At 37.4% G+C, this 18,886-nt stretch overlaps 1 protein-coding gene across 2 annotated transcripts; it reads right to left on the reverse strand.

Annotated features, from left to right (window-relative positions):
- Nucleotides 1–1,157: 1,157 nt before the first annotated feature.
- panx3 (pannexin 3) lies at nt 1,158–16,728 on the reverse strand. Of its 2 annotated transcripts, none has more exons than XM_039764125.1 (6): nt 16,650–16,728; nt 11,899–12,090; nt 8,037–8,179; nt 7,055–7,269; nt 6,171–6,898; nt 1,158–2,640 (listed from the first exon to the last, which is right to left on the reverse strand). In XM_039764125.1, exons 1-6 carry the CDS (start codon nt 16,714–16,716, stop codon nt 2,579–2,581), a joined length of 1,407 nt encoding a protein of 468 aa, XP_039620059.1. In that variant the 5' UTR covers nt 16,717–16,728; the 3' UTR covers nt 1,158–2,578. The 2 variants fall into 2 exon arrangements, with proteins under 2 accessions (XP_039620059.1, XP_039620060.1); XM_039764126.1 differs by lacking the exon at nt 16,650–16,728 and adding an exon at nt 12,809–13,072.
- Between the last annotated feature and the right edge of the window lie 2,158 nt (nt 16,729–18,886).

Below are 18,886 nucleotides of genomic sequence, written 5' to 3' on the forward strand. Positions count from 1 at the left end.
GTTAGAGCTGCTGCCCCATAAACAGTCTTACGACTGTTCTGTTCTTTTATTTAATTCTAATTTTGAGTGTTAACTATGCAAACACTTTATTTATCATAGTGTGTAGTAGGTTGACAAGTAGGCATGAGCTCTTTAAGAATCAATTATGATGTTAGAGTGGCTCAAAGCTTTCTTCTGCTAACTCACAACTTCAAGAGACTGGATTCAAAATCCACCCCAGTCATGTCCTGTGTGGAATTTATGCATTCTCCTTATGTTGTCTTAGATGTTCTCCAGTTTCTCATCCGAAGAACATGTATATATATTTAATATGCTTTATTTATAAATTTAATTGACCTTATGGTGTGTGGGTGTGTTTGTGTGTGTCCTGCGGTGGGTTGGCACTCTACCCAGGATTGGTTCCTGCCTTGTGCCCTGTGTTGGCTGGGATTGGCTCCAGCAGACCCCCGTGACCCAGTGTTTGGATTCAGCAGGTTGGAAAATGGATGGATGGATATGTTGTATATAACCTTATCATGGTTAGTTTTACTGCAAAAAATGGCTTTAAAGGATTTGGAGTAATTATAAAACAAACAATAAGAAAATGTTTTTCCCAAGAATGGCACGAGTATGGAACATTCCAAAACATAAGACCTAGGGAGACCCATACTTGATGGTATTGTTTGCAGTTATAATTATGTTGATGATTAGTTTTAAATGATTTTATTCAATTTTACAAGTGTTCCTTTTAACAAAGTTTCTAACTTGTAAACAGGAAAAGTGGTGTGCTACTGGAAGATTGTATATGAAACATATTTGTTCAAAAGATGCATAGTTACTGTTAGTTTATAGGTCTCCAAAGATTTAGATAACTCCCATGAATTAAATGTCTATGTTAAATGGGCTAAAATTAAATTAAATCTAATGTAAATCTATTTTAATTGAATCTAACTTAAATCAACATTTGCTAACACATTTAGGGACACTCTAAAAAGAGATGTATTTTGGAAGAATATTCATTTTAATAATATGAATTCTTCCAGATTACATCTTGCCTGAAGAAGGGGTCTGAGTTGCCTCAAAAGCTTGCATATTGTAATCTTTATAGTTAGCCAATAAAAGGTGTCATTTCGCTTGACTTTTCACTACTTCCAGATTAAGAGAAAGGAATACATGACCACCTATTAACACTTTATTTGATATGTTCTGTCATAGTACAGAAATTGACAAGAACAGTCCTGTGGCAAGTGAAACTAATGGACAGACAAAGCAATTAGGTCAATCATGAACTCTCTTCAATCCTCTGTTATAATCCAGAAGTGAAGTACAATGTGATACAATGCATGGCAAATTAACACATTTATTACAGTCATTCATATAGAGTACAGTACGTTTACTTACACAACAAATTAGTCCTGATCTGGTCCCACTTCCACAAGTAAACATATTAAAAAAAGAAAACAATAGTAAAAAGCAGGCAACCAGAAATTAATATAGTGATACAAAGTTTACAACATTGATAGAACAAAGAGGTGAACTGTTAAAAACTAAAATGAACAAAAGAAACACAGATAAGAAAAGGTCCACTCCTCTAATAAATGTGAGGAATGTGGTTCAAGTTAGAGCCTCGTAGCTCATATAATGCCAAAATGACAATAGACTTTACTTCACAGTTACACCCAGTGTTTAATTATTAGCACCTCTTCTGGATGGAAGCCTACCTTGCAGGAAAGCAGCAACTGCCAAGTAGACTTTTGCTCACTGAGTAACTGCAGTCACTTTTGGTCACTGTCTTATTGACACCTAAAGTTGACGAAGGCCTTAAAGTGAAACTGTAAAAGCAGATTTGAAGACTGCCACCAAGTTACTTGAATTATTTTCCTTATGTCAGGTGAGTTTGTAAGAGTCTACACTGCTCTCCTGATCTTATTTCTAAATTTATTTAACTGAATAGTTGAAAATACGAAAAAGCAATACGTACCACAAGGGTACATTGCATAAAGTCAAGGTAGTTTTCTTCAAAATTAAAACTGTGAATGAAGAAGCAAAAACCGTTTTATGCAGTGTCTTTCAATAGAGAACAAGGTGTTTTATGGTACAAAATAATGCCACGATTGTTTGTTGCTCAAGTAGGTTATTGGATCTCACAATGAGTCAAAGGAACAGGTGATTGAGCAGTCCAATGGGTTAAAGTCCAAAACTGTAGCACTGCTATTAATTTCTTTACTTGGTTGTATCTTACTGCATTTAAATTATTAAGTGAGAAAAAGTACTGGTGTTCAGCAGCAAAGCCTTCTCTTTAGTCTGAAATAAATAAAAAAATGGTGTTCCTGATAAAGCACAGAGCCCTCCATTGATGGAACAATGCTGCCCTTATTTCATTCATCATTTGACTATAGTATTGTAATATGTGCATTTAAATAACTGTTTCATAGTAAATATCCATGTAGTACTTCTTTCCTGTATTTATAATGAAAGGGTAGGTGGCAAATAAAGCATAGAGCCCCCTCCCCCACCCGTGCCCCTTGGTATCTTCCATGCCCAGTCCCTGGGCTTCTCAATGGGGCCTCTGGTGGTTCAATCCCAGTGACTCGTGGCTCTAGGCATAACTACATGATGGCGTCTCCTTCAACTCATGGTAGCCCTGCCGGTTAGACAACTCTGCAGAGAAATAGACAGCGGTGTTATAAAGGGATGGAAAACTGCCATTAAACAAGCACCTGTACCGCATAGACATCATTTTCACAATTAGCCTTTACTTCTGAATTAATTCTCCTTGGCAAGAAGACATCTAGGGATTTCTTTTATCCATTCTTCACCAGGCTTACATTAAAAATTCACTTCCATTTGATGAACATTTGTTTTACTTTGTAATATGAGGTCTTGGTAAAAAATAGAACTTCTTACATATGCAGAACTACTCAGCATAAAACAACAAGGAATATAATAAAGTATATAAGTAAATACAGGAAAAACAAAGGATGAGGCACCCAGAGGATCTTCGATGATGCTGTTGAGGCAATATGCTTAAAAATATGTTGGTTCTACAGGGCTTCACTTCTGTTAATTATAATGACCCAGCTGTCTCTCCTATAGTTTGAGATTTTAAAAGTTAATTTTCAACTTTTTGATATGTAATTATTTCTGCATATAGAAGACAATGTTTTTGTACATCACATGTGCTTCCCATCTTAGTGTTACTCCTACTGATACATTCTACAGCCGTATGTGTTTTTCTAACTGGGGATTCTAAATTAGCCCTGTGGGTGTTTGCATGAGTGTGCCCTGTGGTGAACTGGCATCCCCTCCAGGGTCTTGGATCCTGTCTTGGGCTGCTAGGAAAGATCCAGCTCCCTTGACGATGAATAGGTTAAGGAGGTTAGAAAGTAAATGGATGGGTGAATATATGGATATAGAATGACTTCCAGGCTTCATGAAGGACACATTTAATACAGTAACATGAAGCATAAACACTATCTGAACACAAATGCCAGCTTTGGAAATTTTGCCAGGTTAACAGATGGATATTAACATCCATATGCATGTTACACCTGCAGAAAAAAATGCAAACTGAACCTAAAACTGAACATTTGCCTAACATAAATAGTCAAGTTCATGGGGAGGGAGAGCCTGTTAGCATACGACACAAGGCAGAAATCAACCGTAGATGGGACAATAGTATCGAAAGTAATGTAACCTGACATTACTCCAGCAAATGGGAAATGTGATTATTAACCTAAAGAATATACTTTCTACTATACATAACCCCCAAACTAATAATGTCTTGATCTAAATGTTTGCTATTGCATTTAGAGAAAAGGCAAGCAAAATGACACCTTTTATTGGCTAACTAAAAAGATTACAATATGCAAGCTTTCGAGGCAACTCAGGCCCCTTCTTCAGGCAAGATGTAGTCATTTGTAATCAGCATTTAGATTTGCCTCCTAATTTAACTCTTTTTTTACCCCCTTTATTTCTTAGGTTATTAGGTCAGATATGAATGAAGATTGTCAGTTTCAGCTGTCCCATTGTAAGAGTGCCTACTGTGTTTCATTCCTCCCACACTTTTAATGACAGACCCTTGTAGGCTTTTAATTGAACTGCTTACTTAATTAGGCTTCTCACTTCCCACATGTCTGTGGGTAGATACGTTTATTCCCGGCCTTTGCAATACTACTCAGTTTCATTAACCTGTGTCCTACCCTATTGGGGCACAATATTCAGTTTCTTCTGACTCATTGATTAAATATGATCTCTTTGGGTGCTTGTATTTATTACCTTGTGACTCTGTAATTAAAGATAGTTTTAATGGGTGCTGTGTTCAGTGTCTACTGATTTTGTGATTAGTGATGGCTACTACTAGGCTCAATATTCTATGTCTTTTACTGAGTGATTAGTAATGCGTATATTAATTATGTACAAACATGTCTACAAAAACAGTCAATTAATCAAGAGGTTCGGTATTGTATCAGATTAGCAGGTGGTAACTGAGATTTCCCATCAAAAATATATGATGCATGTGTGTCAGAAATGGTCTGTATCATTAGGAAGAATTGTTTATAAGAAGAACTAATAGAAAAACCCTCTTCAGAAGGAGTGCTAAAGAAACAAAATGCAAATCTGTGTGCTAAAATGAAACTTGGAAAGACATCTTGATTTAAGTGAGAATCTTTGGGCTATTTTTAAACCCACCTACTGAGTTCAGAAACTGAGAAACAAGAAATCCAATTAAGAATGCTTTTAGTTAGGAGGCAGAATTAGCCTTTGAATAACAGTGAATTTGGAAGAAACAGCAGTCACAGAGGTTTGATGGAAATGGAATTTAATACACATGCCACAAACTAAGGAATACATTCTTGAGAGAATGGTGAATTTGAAAAGACCGGGCCAAACTTAGCAAGTTTATAATGTATGGCTGAATGGGTAAATAAATTGAAGCTGTGATATATAGTATAGTATGTTTCTGGCAGCTCAATGAGCTCACTGAAAGTTTGTTTTCAGTTTTAGGCAATTTTTGATATTTATAGTATAGTAAATTTGATTGATTTATTAGGCTTCAACCCTGTGTGATCCTAACTGGATTTTGAGACTTTGAAAATAGACATGTGGAGGGATAGATGGTTAATTACAAGGCAGAGTAATGGATGTGACCAAGATGGGGTGTGAATTTCCCTTCACTGGAACTGGAGGAAAAATCATTAACTATTGTGCCAGCCAATATAATTGTCTATGCTGGAAAAAGTGGCTGGATTAGGCTCTGGCCCCTTATGACTCTGAACTGACTCTGGGTTTGAATATGTATACATAGTGTGTATGTGCTGTATCTATGTGTGTACATATATTACTAGCATTTACCCAGACTATCGCTTTGTGGACACAGTGGCCTAATTATCTATAACATAATCTAAGTGAACACTTGCAGTGCATTATCATACTTGAGTAATAACTATCAGCTAGTAGTTTTTATCACTCCAACAGGACTGAATCAAAATTCTTCATCACTGTGTGGTAACATCAGTCCTTGACTGAAGCACTCCACGTGTCTCTTTATCGCCATTGATTTTATGTCAAGGACCTTTATCAGATAAGAATGAGGGCACTATAATTGTTCATTTAAGCAATTTTCTAGAAATGTAATATACTAAATTGACCACTTTGTTGAACTAATGCTATGTTAAATCAAATAGTTGTGCATCGGCATAATAAACTCTTTAATATAATAAATTAGTTTTTATACTAATACAACCAGATCTCACCAGCATCCAATCGCTTGTACCTCACTAAAGACCCAGCCCAAAGTGCTGCCTTGTTCTGTTATGTTTGGGCTGGGTAGTCATCGACAACAAAATCGGAGCTAGTAATTCTAGTAGAATTTATGATGATCCTGAGGAAGAACTCCATCCCTCAGAGGCATTCTTGTGGTAGAAAAGAGAAAACCAATGATAGAAGATATGATTGATGAATGTTGCCATCTAACACAGGATTCTCTTAAGTATGGTCAAGAAAAAGGTCCACCTGTCCTGCCTATCAGAAGATCTAGGGTTCATTATGGTACTGAATTTCAATTTTCCCTGATGCCACAACTAATGTGCATTATTTGATAATTTTTTGCACATCCCAGATAATTAAAATGAAAATCCCAATTACTATGATGCGCTTGAAGATGTAAATGAATATGCATAGGCCCGTACCAAGGGTTTCAGGAGGTGGCATCTCCTCAGGATTGATCTCTGCTTTCTTGTCTCTGTTTGACCCAGCCAGCACTCTCATGATATCCACCAATGTATAGCCCTTTTCCTCTGCTTCCTCTCTTGCTTCTTCCTCACGCTCTTCTCTTTCCTCTTTTTCCTCCTCATTCTCCAGTTTGTAACCCCGTGCCAAGGAGATTCCTTGAGAACCACTCACAGAGCATACAGCTCTAAGTCGCCCATAGGATCGTATCTGGGAGACATTAGCCCGCAGGAATAGTAAGATGACATTGAGGTCATTGAGGGGGCAGCCGAGTTTCTGACCACCCATTAGACCAAGAGCTGGAAGAACCTCGTAGACTGATAGGAAACGCCGATCCCAGCAGAAGAGACGCAGTAGGCCAAATAGTATCAAGGGCACAAGAAGCAAATAAATGGCCCCATTGGTGACACTGATAATCTGGAAGACCAGCAGACCTGTCAGCTTGCACTGCACAAGCTCAGGCACCCAAGGATCCTCCTGTAGCAGACCCGTCTTTACAAAGCAGCTAAATTCATCCTGCAGGAAGGCAGAGAGGTGGAAGTAGACAAGGTAGAGGCAGGCAGCTGAAATGAACAGCAACAAAAGGAAGCTTCGGAGAAACAGCATGGAGACCAGAAAATAGGAACACTGTTTTAGTTGAAGGTAGCGCTCCAACAGTGGAAACTCAAAATAGCGTTCACGTTTTGCCCTGTAGGGGAACAAGAATGAAGACAATAATGGCATTATTGACACTGGAGGATAAACATTGACAAAGAAATATCAGATTGTGTATCAAGATATAGTGATCAATACAAAGAAGTCCAAGCATGTTAAAGTTTGGGCTGTTTTTGTCCTTAAAACCTACCTTTCCAATTCTGCTGCAAATGTTTTGGAATTACGACTGTTCTGCTGCAGTTCCACAATGCTCTGAGCCATCCTTACTGAACGGTTGTATGATTTGTCAAGCTCATCCATGACAAAAAGTAGGTCTGCCCCAAGACATGGCATCACAAGGAAGCGCCAGAGCATGGCAGGCAAGTACATCATTACAGCCATGACTAGGAGTGAGTAGGGGAACATCTGAAGAATAAAAGGGATAGCAAGACAAGAGAATTTCTTAGCTACAGAGGAATAGAAGAGTAATTAATACAGAAAAGAACAGTGAGACTGTCTCCACTTGGGAAGCACAGAAATTGTGCAAAGAATTGGTAAATCTAAATCTTTTCTTGTACCCCTACAAGGAGCAATATATACAGTTGTAGGAGCACTACAACTGTATATTTTTTTAAAGTAACATCCAAGATGTAATATGAAGTCATTTTATGTTTATGATAGCTGCACTACATGTCCAGTCCTTTACAGCTAGTCTCTCTATTAAAGCTGATAACTCCAAAAGACTGAACACCAGAACTCTGTTATTTACAAAGCTTTGAAAAAAAAACCATCTAGAAACTTCTAGATAAAAGCAGTCAGTCAGGGAACCAACCATCTGAAAGGAAATGTAAATTCAGGTGTTAATGTGAAGTGCCATAATATGGATGTTGGTTAAGAGAACATGAAATAAGGACTTCACTGGAAAATGTGATATTGTTTTTGTAAAGACACTACAATGTGCACAGGCATGAAAGATGGTTAAATGCTATTTCAACACTCTACGAGGTCCTAAGCAGTTCACCTGCTTTGGGGTGAACTGCTGAAACACCATCCACTCTATGTGAGTTATACACCCCCAACACACACTTCAGGCCGGCAGTCAATAAGCTTCATTAGTTGAGTAGACAGCTATGAAACTGTCTCTAAGTGAACAATGATAAGAAGGTGATTGAGTTGCAGCTTCTAAGTCATACCTTGTGTACCCACAGCGATCGTTCTTCAAAGTTGCCTTTGGTGTCAAATTCATGGTGCATTAGAGAGTCCCAGCAGTATGTGTCCACGTAAGCTGCCTGCTTTGCAGTGAAATTCTGTGGGGCAAAACAGCTGATCTGTGGACCTGTAAAGACAGAACCAAATAGAAAAAATGGAAATTAATACTTGTTTCAGGATATTTATGCCCTGGCAACTAGTTGCTTTCCTTTGTATATTAGAAATGAGCTTTTAGACAACAGTGAATCCATCCTATATCATTTAACCTGGGATGTAAAAGGACTAAAAATGAAATCATACAGCTTCAGGGAACATTTTTTCATCTATTTCATATATAATGCCAATTTGTTCTCATGGTTTATTGTTATGCAGACACTGTTAATTAACAGAAATTTCCTCCAATGTTCTTGACTAAAATTTTATAAGTGAAGCAGAAATTGTACATTGGTTGCAATTTGTTTTGTATTTACAGTAAGTAGTACTTGATGACATGAAGTTAGGAAGAGATCAGCTTTGCAGCCTTGGTCATTGATATTACTGCTTTAACAATATTTGCACAATTCTCAAACATTTAAACTCACACACACCTAGGTTAAAAGATACTGGATATCAAAATTAGATTATGTAGAAAAAAAATAAATTGAAAATCTCTAAATCACAGATTGAAATTATTGTAATAGTTCTGTAGAGGTGGCTATGTAACCTATTGAGTAAATTTTAACTTCTCACAAAACATTGTGGGCCCATTTGGGTAAATGCTATTCTAGGGTTCAAGCATCAGTTAATCACCCTGAAACATTATGCCATTCAGGCCTAGATGTGTAGCCAACATAGGTAGTTAATAGGAGTTAATTCCCGGACATTCTTCATTTGACCTCTGACACATGTCCCGAAGATCACTGCTTGGGCTAATTTATGGTAAAAAGTACCACCATAGACAAAATAATGGTGCTGTTGCTAATGGTATTGTCTCTTTCTGTTCATTCCCAAAGCACCAAGGAGATGCCCTGTGAGGGGAACTGCTTACACCTTTTTCAGTTGGAGGACTATAAATTTGAGGCGCTCGAGGAACAAGGTGTCTCATTTGGATGAAAACTCATCCCAGAACGGAGCTTTACTCCAGACCTGACATACTGATTAAAAGGCATTGCTGCACTGCACTTTCATTTGTTTGTGCTACCGAGTGCCATTTTTGCTGAACTTGAATACTTTTATAAATGCGATGATTTGGCTGCCACCCCATCATTTACTTTGGATCCCATGTCATACCCACATGACCACCAACCAATGGCACACCCTCTCTATCATCCCAGGGGGGTGTGCCATTCTGAGATAGCTGCATGTGAGTAAAAGGTTTGAAATCAAAAGAATTCTAGATCAGACAATAATTACACTTTTAAGTATTAGCACAAGGAAATTATCATTTTGACCAATGAGAAAACAAACCCACCAGTGCTAATTTGTCACTAAAAGGCTCCATACTACCCAGTACCTCTGTGTAAGGCAGACTGATGTTACCTTACCGTGCTATATCAGAGTCAGCTATGTCGCCTATTTTGTGAAAGATATTGTAAAGTTAAAGTCCCAATTCATCCACTGACTCCCCTACATCAATGATTGATGTCAGACCTCCACATAGTGTCATTGATACTCATCCATGTACCTCATTAAGACAAAGGCTTGAAAGAAAGTAAACACAAATTGGGCAACTGACTATGTATGTGTGTCCCAGATTGACGCCACTATACCTCACTGTGTCATTCAAAGAAAATTGTATAACTCATTAGATATAATTTATTAGATGCTGCAAATCTAAGTACAGTAACTCACCTTGCACCCGAGAAAGATGTTATTCTGCACCATAGTGTCATTTAGAGATGTGGCTCAACAAAATTAAAGATCACTCGCATTTCAAGCACTCACCCCCTTGTTGTATCCCAGACAGAAGTCACCCAACACCAGTATGTCATTCAGAATAACCACATGGTCTAGTGGAAAATTCTCATCTGAAACAATAGCCCTGGATGTCCATAACTGAGTTACTTACACATTCATATGTGCCTGTGAGTGGCTGTGTGGCCACGGAGTTATGGAAAAAAAAAAAAAAAAGCTGATGGTAAGAAACTCTCAATTTAGCCACAGGCTGCCTGTGTGTGCCTGAGGAAGTCACCACACATTACTGAGTCATTCAGAAACAGCTATGTGGCACATTCAGTAAAGGATATTCCAGGGGTTAAATCCCCACTTTGAAATCTTACTAAATCCCAGGGAACTTTAGAAGTGCCTATGAAATTGTGTCAATGAAAATTTTGAAAGCCTGTGGATACCAATTAAAATTCTAACTCTGTCAGTGATTCAGTATCATTAAACCAACTCACTTGACCACCATGTACTCTGCTCTGCTATAAAGGCTGTAGCCCATAAAAAGCTTCTCGCTGGCAGACGGCACTGGTAGCAGAATAAACACACACCCTGCCTTAGCAGAAAGCTTTGCTCAAAGAGAGACCACGCAGGACTTGTAGGCTACTGACTTGAGATAATCTGTTATTATACCGTTATTTTTGCTTGTCCAACATTTAGAATTATAGAGGTTTACCCCAAAACAGTCATCATTTCTCACCACTTGGCACAAATTATTATAACACAGTCCATGCTAAAATGAGGATTTTATTCACATGTGGTTTACTCATCATCTATAGTGATGATTCAGGAATGGAGCTTCAGTGAAGAGATCCCAGTTCCAAAAGGTGGTATATAATGGGTCGTTATCCTGTCTCCCAAACTGCCCTCTTGGTGTTCCCTGAATATTAAATATTTACTTATACTTCCCATTGTGTTCTGGCTTCCAGGTTTGCAGCATTCTCAGTAAATCTTTTCCTCGAGTTTTCCTTGACCTCTCTTTCTTTGGCCTTCTTCCACTTTTTCTGTATATCATCATAAGTCCATGTTATATGACAAAATAGCAGGTACTATTACTTGTCCCCAATTCACCTAAGAGAATCCTTTTTAGGAACTGATTGTCCTTGTATCTGATAAATGCAAAGTCATTATGTACTGTATTAGCAGGACACTCAGTGAGGCCATCTACTGCAATTCTAGCTAAATGTTTCATAGCCAGAAACCGATGATACTCAAGATCCTCCAATGAACTTACACCCTCATCATTTCCAGCTACTTTACATTCTTTGTATTCTTTGCAGGTGTTGTAGAAGGATGGCAATAGCATCTCTAATATTGGTATTTCATAAAATTTGTCACTGAGAATTGGGGGTAGAAGTTACTTGTCATGAGTAGTATGTCATATATAACTCTTTAGTCAAGATAATCATGTAGCTATATTTTTCACAAATAAGTTAAGTACCTCACTCCTCATCTTTCATATCCCTTTCTCTCTCTCTTTCCATTTTAACTAAACCTCACATTTTGTCATCAGAAACCTTTAAAACTCCTAGATTTATTTTGGTCAGACTTTCATTTCAACCTAGAGTATAGGTTTATTTTTATGGACTGTATATAGTACATTGCAGATTTGACATGTTCATAGCAGTTTGATCCAATTATTGCAAGTGTGTTTTTTATTGTATCAATTTTATTAAATGAATGTAACAAAATTATTTTTACATACTGCATAGCGCTGAATGTCTCTATGGTGAGCCCACCCAAACAATGGACCACATTCTCCTTGAATGTTCCCGAGGATTTACATGTACCAATGAAGATCTTAAGGATGCTAATGATGCCGCTCTTACCTGGATATGGCAGTGGCGTGATAAGATATGATGACATACTGCATGAAAAATTAGAACACTTTCTCTGAAGAAGTTGATGAAAATCAGTTACACTCACCGGTGGAGATCTCTCTTGCAAAAGCCATGGACACAAGAAGCAAGGGCAGCCCCACTGACACAAACTTGATAACTCGGTCAATTGGTAGCTCCAGGACCAGAGACTTGAGTCGTGAGTCATTACCACCCTCTGGGAGCAGCGCATCTGCCAGCATGTACTGGGCTGCAGAATTTGCGATGGACATCTTTGCACCTTAAAAGGAAATGTAAAATCAGATAATTTAGTCGAAATGCCCCTGTAAATACTCTAGAGAAAAATTATTCAGAAAGGACACATTTTGTTTGACTTAATTACATCAGCACATCAGTCTGTATAACTCAGATGAGACATTTATTAAATAAAAATGTATATTAAAGCTAATCTGAACCCTAATTTTAATATTAATTCTAACAATAATTATAATAGTAATCCTGTTATTAAATCTTGACCTAGCTGTGATCTTAATCCATACCTCAGGTATAATCATAACCTAAATTTACCTCTGATTCTAATCATTATCCTAAACCTAAATGGAGCTCTGTTTTGATGAAAACAATAGAGCAGAATTATAGAACAAGATTTGGGACAAAAGAAGAGGCTCATTTAGAAAGCAGAAAACAAGCGAAGGTGGAAGGAACCCTATGCTAAACAAATAACACCATCAAAATGTTAAATCAAAAACTGAGTCAGTCTTTACCCTAAGTGGCATTAATGTACACTTAATCTAAGCAATACTATTGAAATGCACTGGCAGATTCTTTTAGAGATTATGAGAATCTTTTAGAAATTTATAGTCTGTGAACCCAGCATTGTTTATAAAACAGCAGATGCCCAACATTAGTAATAAACATCGAAGAACAGGGAAATAACAGTAATATACAGCCATAAGTCGGGAACTGAAAGGAAATGTCCAACCATTTTTGCGACGTACTTATCTAGGACAGGATCACGGGGAAGTAGACCATATCCTATCAAGCATAGGGCACAAGACAAGAACTATTCTTTGAAAGGCTGTCAGTCCTAGGGCCAGTTTGACAATGCCAATTCACCTAACCAGCATGTTTCTGGACTGTGGGATGAAACAAGAGTTCCCTGAGGAAACCCACATAGATAAGGTGAGAACATGTAAACTTCATGCAGGGAACATTGGGACATGAATTCCAATCTCCTAGTTGTGGTGCAACAGCATTACCACTGTGTCACCTAAAAGAAAACATGAAATGGAAATTGAAACTGAAATTAGCATCATCCAAAAACGTAGAAAAAAAATACACTTCTTCATAGAAATTTATATGAAGTCAAACAACACATGACAACGTAAAAGAATCATAACAAGACCCAACTGTGATTATAATCTTAACAGTAACTGTGATTATAACTGTAACCCATTTGTTAAGAGTAGGTGATACAGTATATCCAATATACAAATACCAGAAATACTTATTCCAGTATAGATTTCACAAAAATCATTTTATCTGTATGCTAGAAATTAGTTGAAAACATGCAAACACATATATAAAATGCAAAACATGCCTTTAAAAGAAAACAAAAAATTTGGTTTTCTGTCAGTATATTTATTTATTATAGCAAATGTCTTTTGTACTGTATATGAACTTGTATGTGAATTGTACAAATTAAGTGAGACAGAGTGATAGAACCTAATTGGTGAGCTGACGCAAACAGGAAGGTAGGACAAGAAGAAGATGCCTGTTTTGCTGTACTTGCTTGGCAGAGGTAGCGAAGATAGTATGAGAGTGAGTGAATGAGTGAGTGAGTAAATAAGCGTGTGAAAAAAACCTGCACATTTATTGGTTCGAGAGAATGTTAGAAGAGTGCTATTGAGCAACTAAATGAATAAGAAACACACTGGTGTACAAAATTAGTCAGTAGTATATTTGTTATTTGTTAAAAAATATGCTTCCATCTAAAAAGTATAAGTACAAATACATTATAATGCTATCTGCTGAAACAATAAGAATTTTTAATTATACTGTGCTGTGCATTTTTGGCTATGTTGCCCACTCCTACCTCCTATTCATCCGATGGTTACTGGATCTCAAAAATTATTTTTAGTTCCAGGGTTTGATTCCAGGTGCTCTCTTGTAACAGGCTCACATGAAACACATATTGTGTTTTCAAGAACTACATCCATTCCCTTCCCACAACCCAAGTTTGCTCACATTCTTTATCAGGTAGAAGAACATTAAAAATATATACTTTAGTGAAGCAGCTAAGGATCATAAAAACAGTGCACACCTCTGCTGAGGTTTTGATTCAGTACAGTCATTTTTGCTGAACAAAATGTTACCCCGTAAGACTGGTCCTGATCTGTACACCCTTGTGAGAAGACAGCTTTACTTCAATAAATAGTAGCATAATAATCTGACTACACAATAGCAGTAAAATATGATCTATATCTGTAGTGCAAATGCACCTAATGTTCCCTTTTAAGAGAGCATTATGTGATGGGATAGTGGGAGGAATTCCACATCAACAAAGATCATGGAGAACATGAAACTACACTCAGAAGGAATAACAAAAAGCATAAGTCATAATATCAACCTGCTATGTCTAGACCAATACAAATATACAATATCAGACACTGTAATTCTAAAAAAATATCAATAGCTTCCATGTTAACATTAACATTCTAGTGAGCATTCCTGAAGCAGCAGGATGTTCAAAGCTCTAATAGTGCACATGCTAACATGTGACTGTTAAATCACTGTTTTCAGTCTCATAAACTAATTGTTATTGCACAGATGGCTTTTAATTTGAGTTAGGCTTCATGAGACATTTTCACATATGCTTGTTTATTCATACTGTTTTCTACAAAAAAAATTAGATAAGGAAATGCATACACTGGAACACTCACTTTCCAATGTCAAAAACCAATACCACTTTACATTCAAACATCTTCACATTCAAACGTCTTTGGCAAAAGCTGAACTCAGGACGTTTAACAACTTTATCCTAGAAACAGTCCACAGCTTCTCCTTGGGAATTCATAAACTGTCAAATGCCAATCGTGAGCTATAGTCTTTCCCAGTGGACAAAACCTGCCATGCCCTCTGAGTGAAGCACACAGGAGGCACCCACTTGCCCTAAAAAGCAGCAGTTTACTCCAAAGTCCTTATTACACAGTTAAACCAAGTAACACAGCACAGAGGTTCAATTCTGACTGCTTGCACTTGCATTCTTTTATCAGTGACTCCTCAGGGATTGTGATCAAGGATGGATATACTGGTTAATTAAAACTCCCATTTCACCTCCGCAGTGCAGTACACTGCCCACAAATTTCCTGCCACTGCACTATGTCATTGGTAAATCATTTTTACCCACACTTCTGAACAAGACCTGGTGGTACTTAAATTCCTCCACTTGGAACCCTTTCTAAAGGGAATAATCCATTGTTTTCCAGAATCTGACCATGATCTCCACTGCAAAATATTCTAGTATGAGCTGCAGGCCACAATGTAATGAGACCAAAGGACAATCTCATATGCAAACATAGAAATAAAATCCTCAGGTCACAAAAGTGGTACACTCTTCAGTCTAGAATTTGGCTGAGACCTGATATCTTGTCTAGAAAAATCATGATTGGGAGATAAAAAAAAGAGTCATCCTTGTGATATTGAGTGCAGTGCTTACATTGAATATCCGCGAATACAGTGACCGCATTGTTCCAATCCGCTGCCTGGAACCCAATACTTTTCTGACACCTTCCACAAGATACCACAGGATGCTCAACAATATATTTCCATGTTCACAAAGAAAATATAGACAAGATCTGTACATTTTTCATTTAAATTTGTAGTAAAATGTATAAGTTAGGGTTAATTGAATTGTCATTGACCTCAAATGGCTTACAACTTTCCTTTCAAACTTTTCAAACAGATCTGATGAATATTAGTGTTACTTATCTAGGTCCTTCATGTCAAATAGATCCTTGCTAAATGCTGCCAAAAAAGAAATCCCATTTCACTAGAATTGTTAAATTCCTGTTGTTTTAGACCTCAGTACAACTAACAAATTCAAACGTTGCCACACTAATAATGCATAGTTCCAACAGGAAAGCCTTGCAAGTTTTTGCCCATCAGATCACCAAGAGAGAAGTGACTAAATAAATAACATAATAACCCACTAAACCACCAATTGTAAGTACAATAGCTATCATAACAGGTCCGTGTTTGACACAATTTAATATTTATATGGTAGTCACTATAATTTAACACCTCACTTACAATAGTGATGGAACAATAATTGTCCAGTGACAAGTCGGGTTGCATTTTAAAATATCAATTAATACAGTTTTTCATTATTACATCTATTCTTAAGGGCAACATGGTGGCACAATTTTAGCACAACTGCTTTTTGGAACCAGCAGCAATCCCAACATGAAATCTTATATGCAAAGCCATTGTATGTGAAGAGTTGTTACATTCTCTCCATGTCTACTGATAATTCTTTGGTAAAACACATAAACAACTTATTTTACATAGGCATGCAGGCATGCTCACACACACACACACACACATAAACACACAAAGAGGAAAGAATTAGGATTGGTATGAAGGGTTAAGCTAAGATAACAATCTAAATATGCCAGGCAAAGTGAAGTAAGTGAACAAAAAGAGCTTGGTGATTGACACAAAAATGACATTCCCAATCGGTATTACATTGAAAGAGTTTCCATGCACACTACAGTCACCTCACAGGAACCAGACAGGTGAGGGATGTGAAATGAAAGCAATGATGCAAAGGAGACTCACCCAAATATTTCCAAGGTGCAGCAGATGCACTGTAAGCACAATCAGTATGTGAGAATTGAACTGGCATTGAAGACTTAAATACTCCAGGACAGCCCTGCTTAAATGATAGGTTGCACTAGGCTGGCCCTGGCGATAATTAGAAAGAGACCTGGCCTTCCAGAGCTGGGCTGGCACCTTGACAGGGGCTAGGGGGCACACGGAAACCATTAACCCAGGGACTGCAGCTGCCTGCATTGCTTACTATATACACCCTGTAACTTCAAACAGGGAGCAATGGGCGGGATGGGGGGAGTGGGGCAAAGGGATGGCTTTTTTCTACTCTGTAATTTAGGCTACTATTTATACCCTGTGGCTACAATCATGGAGAATTCAGACGGTAGAGCTTTGCTAGCACAAATGATTCCAGACCGCTGTCGCTATTTTTGTACAGTAGTGTAGTATAAGCCTCCATCCAGGCCTCCTCCTCCTGCCAGCTTGGTCCACCACTCTAATCGAACAATAATTTGATTCCACATTAGATAACACAAGACAGAGGTGAATAGGATTGTGTGAGACTGGTATGTAATGTTTTCCTCTAAATATAAACTTCATACCTGTAACTAGTTAGTTCACTTGTTTTTCTTCTTACAGAACCAGAGCATTGAAATGTGTAAGGCAAGAGTTTTTTATGGACGGGACACCAATTTATTACAGTTTGCATTCAAGCTCACCCACAGTCACCTTCATTTGGCCAATTTATACTCAAGACTGCTAGCCAGTTTTCAGAATATGGAAGGAACCCTATGTTATTACAGAGACACTCCAACTACTAACAGCCAAAATACTTATTCAGAGCTGCAGTACCACTCAGTTTTAATACCTCTCCATTTTCATGAATTGCCCTCACTCCTCACAGCCAAATGCAAACTAATGATGCATCTCTTCACTTGTGTTTCCTGAAGAGAAGAATGTGATATAAATAATGACGTTATTTCACATGTCGATCACACATTTTATCTTTAATTGTCTAATTGAGTGTTCTATAACAAGTATGCTGATGCCCATTTTACTGTAGTGCAAACTCATATTGTCAAGTTGCCTCCATATGAGCTTATGTTTATTTTTTTTACAAAATATTGTAGTACCATTAGCAGCATGCAGTATATCAGAGGTTGTTGTAAGAAAAATACATACTATAACTTGGAACAAAATGAACCTGTAATGCCTCATGCTTATTTCCCTTTGTTTCAGCCTTGCCTTAATATAGAGCCTGCCATGCTGATTTTTTTTTATTTTTGTCGGCTATTACTGTAGTTATTGTAACTTGAATGGGTTTTCAAAAGCTGAGTAGGAATGCAGAACATTCAGGTACAAGTGGTTTAGCCGCATCATAATTTGTGTGTTTTTCTTACAGGTTTATGGATGTCCATGCTTACATGCTTATGCTATTGGGTGTCAGGTGTGTATCACTGGTTAATGTATATACAGCTTCTTATCACTTTTGATTTGTTTAAGCTATATCTGCCAATTTGTATAGGAGCTATAGTGATCAACTTGCTTATCCTATTGGTTTGTTTAAGATTTAAATTGGTGGGCTATCATGTTATTTATGTTAATTTATGCTAATATGTTTTACAGTAAATGACCTACAGTATATATGTGATTGGTCTTTGCATGAATCTTTTCATTTTTGTTTAAATATGCATACTATTAGACGCTATTTGAACTGTATAGAATTATTATCTGTGTTGTATAGGCTTGCTTAGGAACAATGTGGTTTGTTTCTCTGTGCATACTGTTTGCTTACATATAAACTATTTTATTTAATTTAATTCTATATGCTATTGGTTTGTGTGCCAAATATATTGAATTGTCAAAATGATGTGGATATGAACTATAATTTTTGTCTTACTGTGCATACTTCTATTCTCATTTGCACTTCTGTGTTTACCTGTGTTCTTTTCTGTAGCTGTGTAATGCAGACAAATGCATGCACACTCTCTCAAATCAATTAATCAATTATGCCACTCATTCACAACAATGTGGCAGCTTTCAATATACTGGCTTTCTATGAATGAATGTCATTCTCTGTGAGCAGGCTCTGCAATAGAGTGGTGTCCCATACAGCGTTGGCTCCTGCCCTGTGCCCAATGCTGCAGAGATAGGTTTGGACCCCTAAACATATTAAGAGATTTTGCTTATGGATGGATGGATTTTGGTAAGAAATTAGACTCTTGAGGAAAATGAATTGGTCTAAA

The sequence above is a fragment of the Polypterus senegalus genome, chromosome 9, assembly GCF_016835505.1.
Source record: "Polypterus senegalus isolate Bchr_013 chromosome 9, ASM1683550v1, whole genome shotgun sequence".
In the NCBI taxonomy this organism is placed as follows: Eukaryota; Metazoa; Chordata; class Cladistia; order Polypteriformes; family Polypteridae; genus Polypterus; species Polypterus senegalus.

Coding starts and splice junctions, on each gene's coding strand:
- panx3 (XM_039764125.1), bottom strand. CDS start 16,716: ATGCCAGTTCAATTCTCACATACTGATTGTGCTTACAGTGCATCTGCT. Junction 8,180..11,898: donor TGCAAGAGAGATCTCCACCG/GTGAGTGTAACT, acceptor CTGTCTTTACAG/GTCCACAGATCAGCTGTTTT. Junction 2,641..6,170: donor GCCACCTCCTGAAACCCTTG/GTACGGGCCTAT, acceptor ATTTCTCTGCAG/AGTTGTCTAACCGGCAGGGC.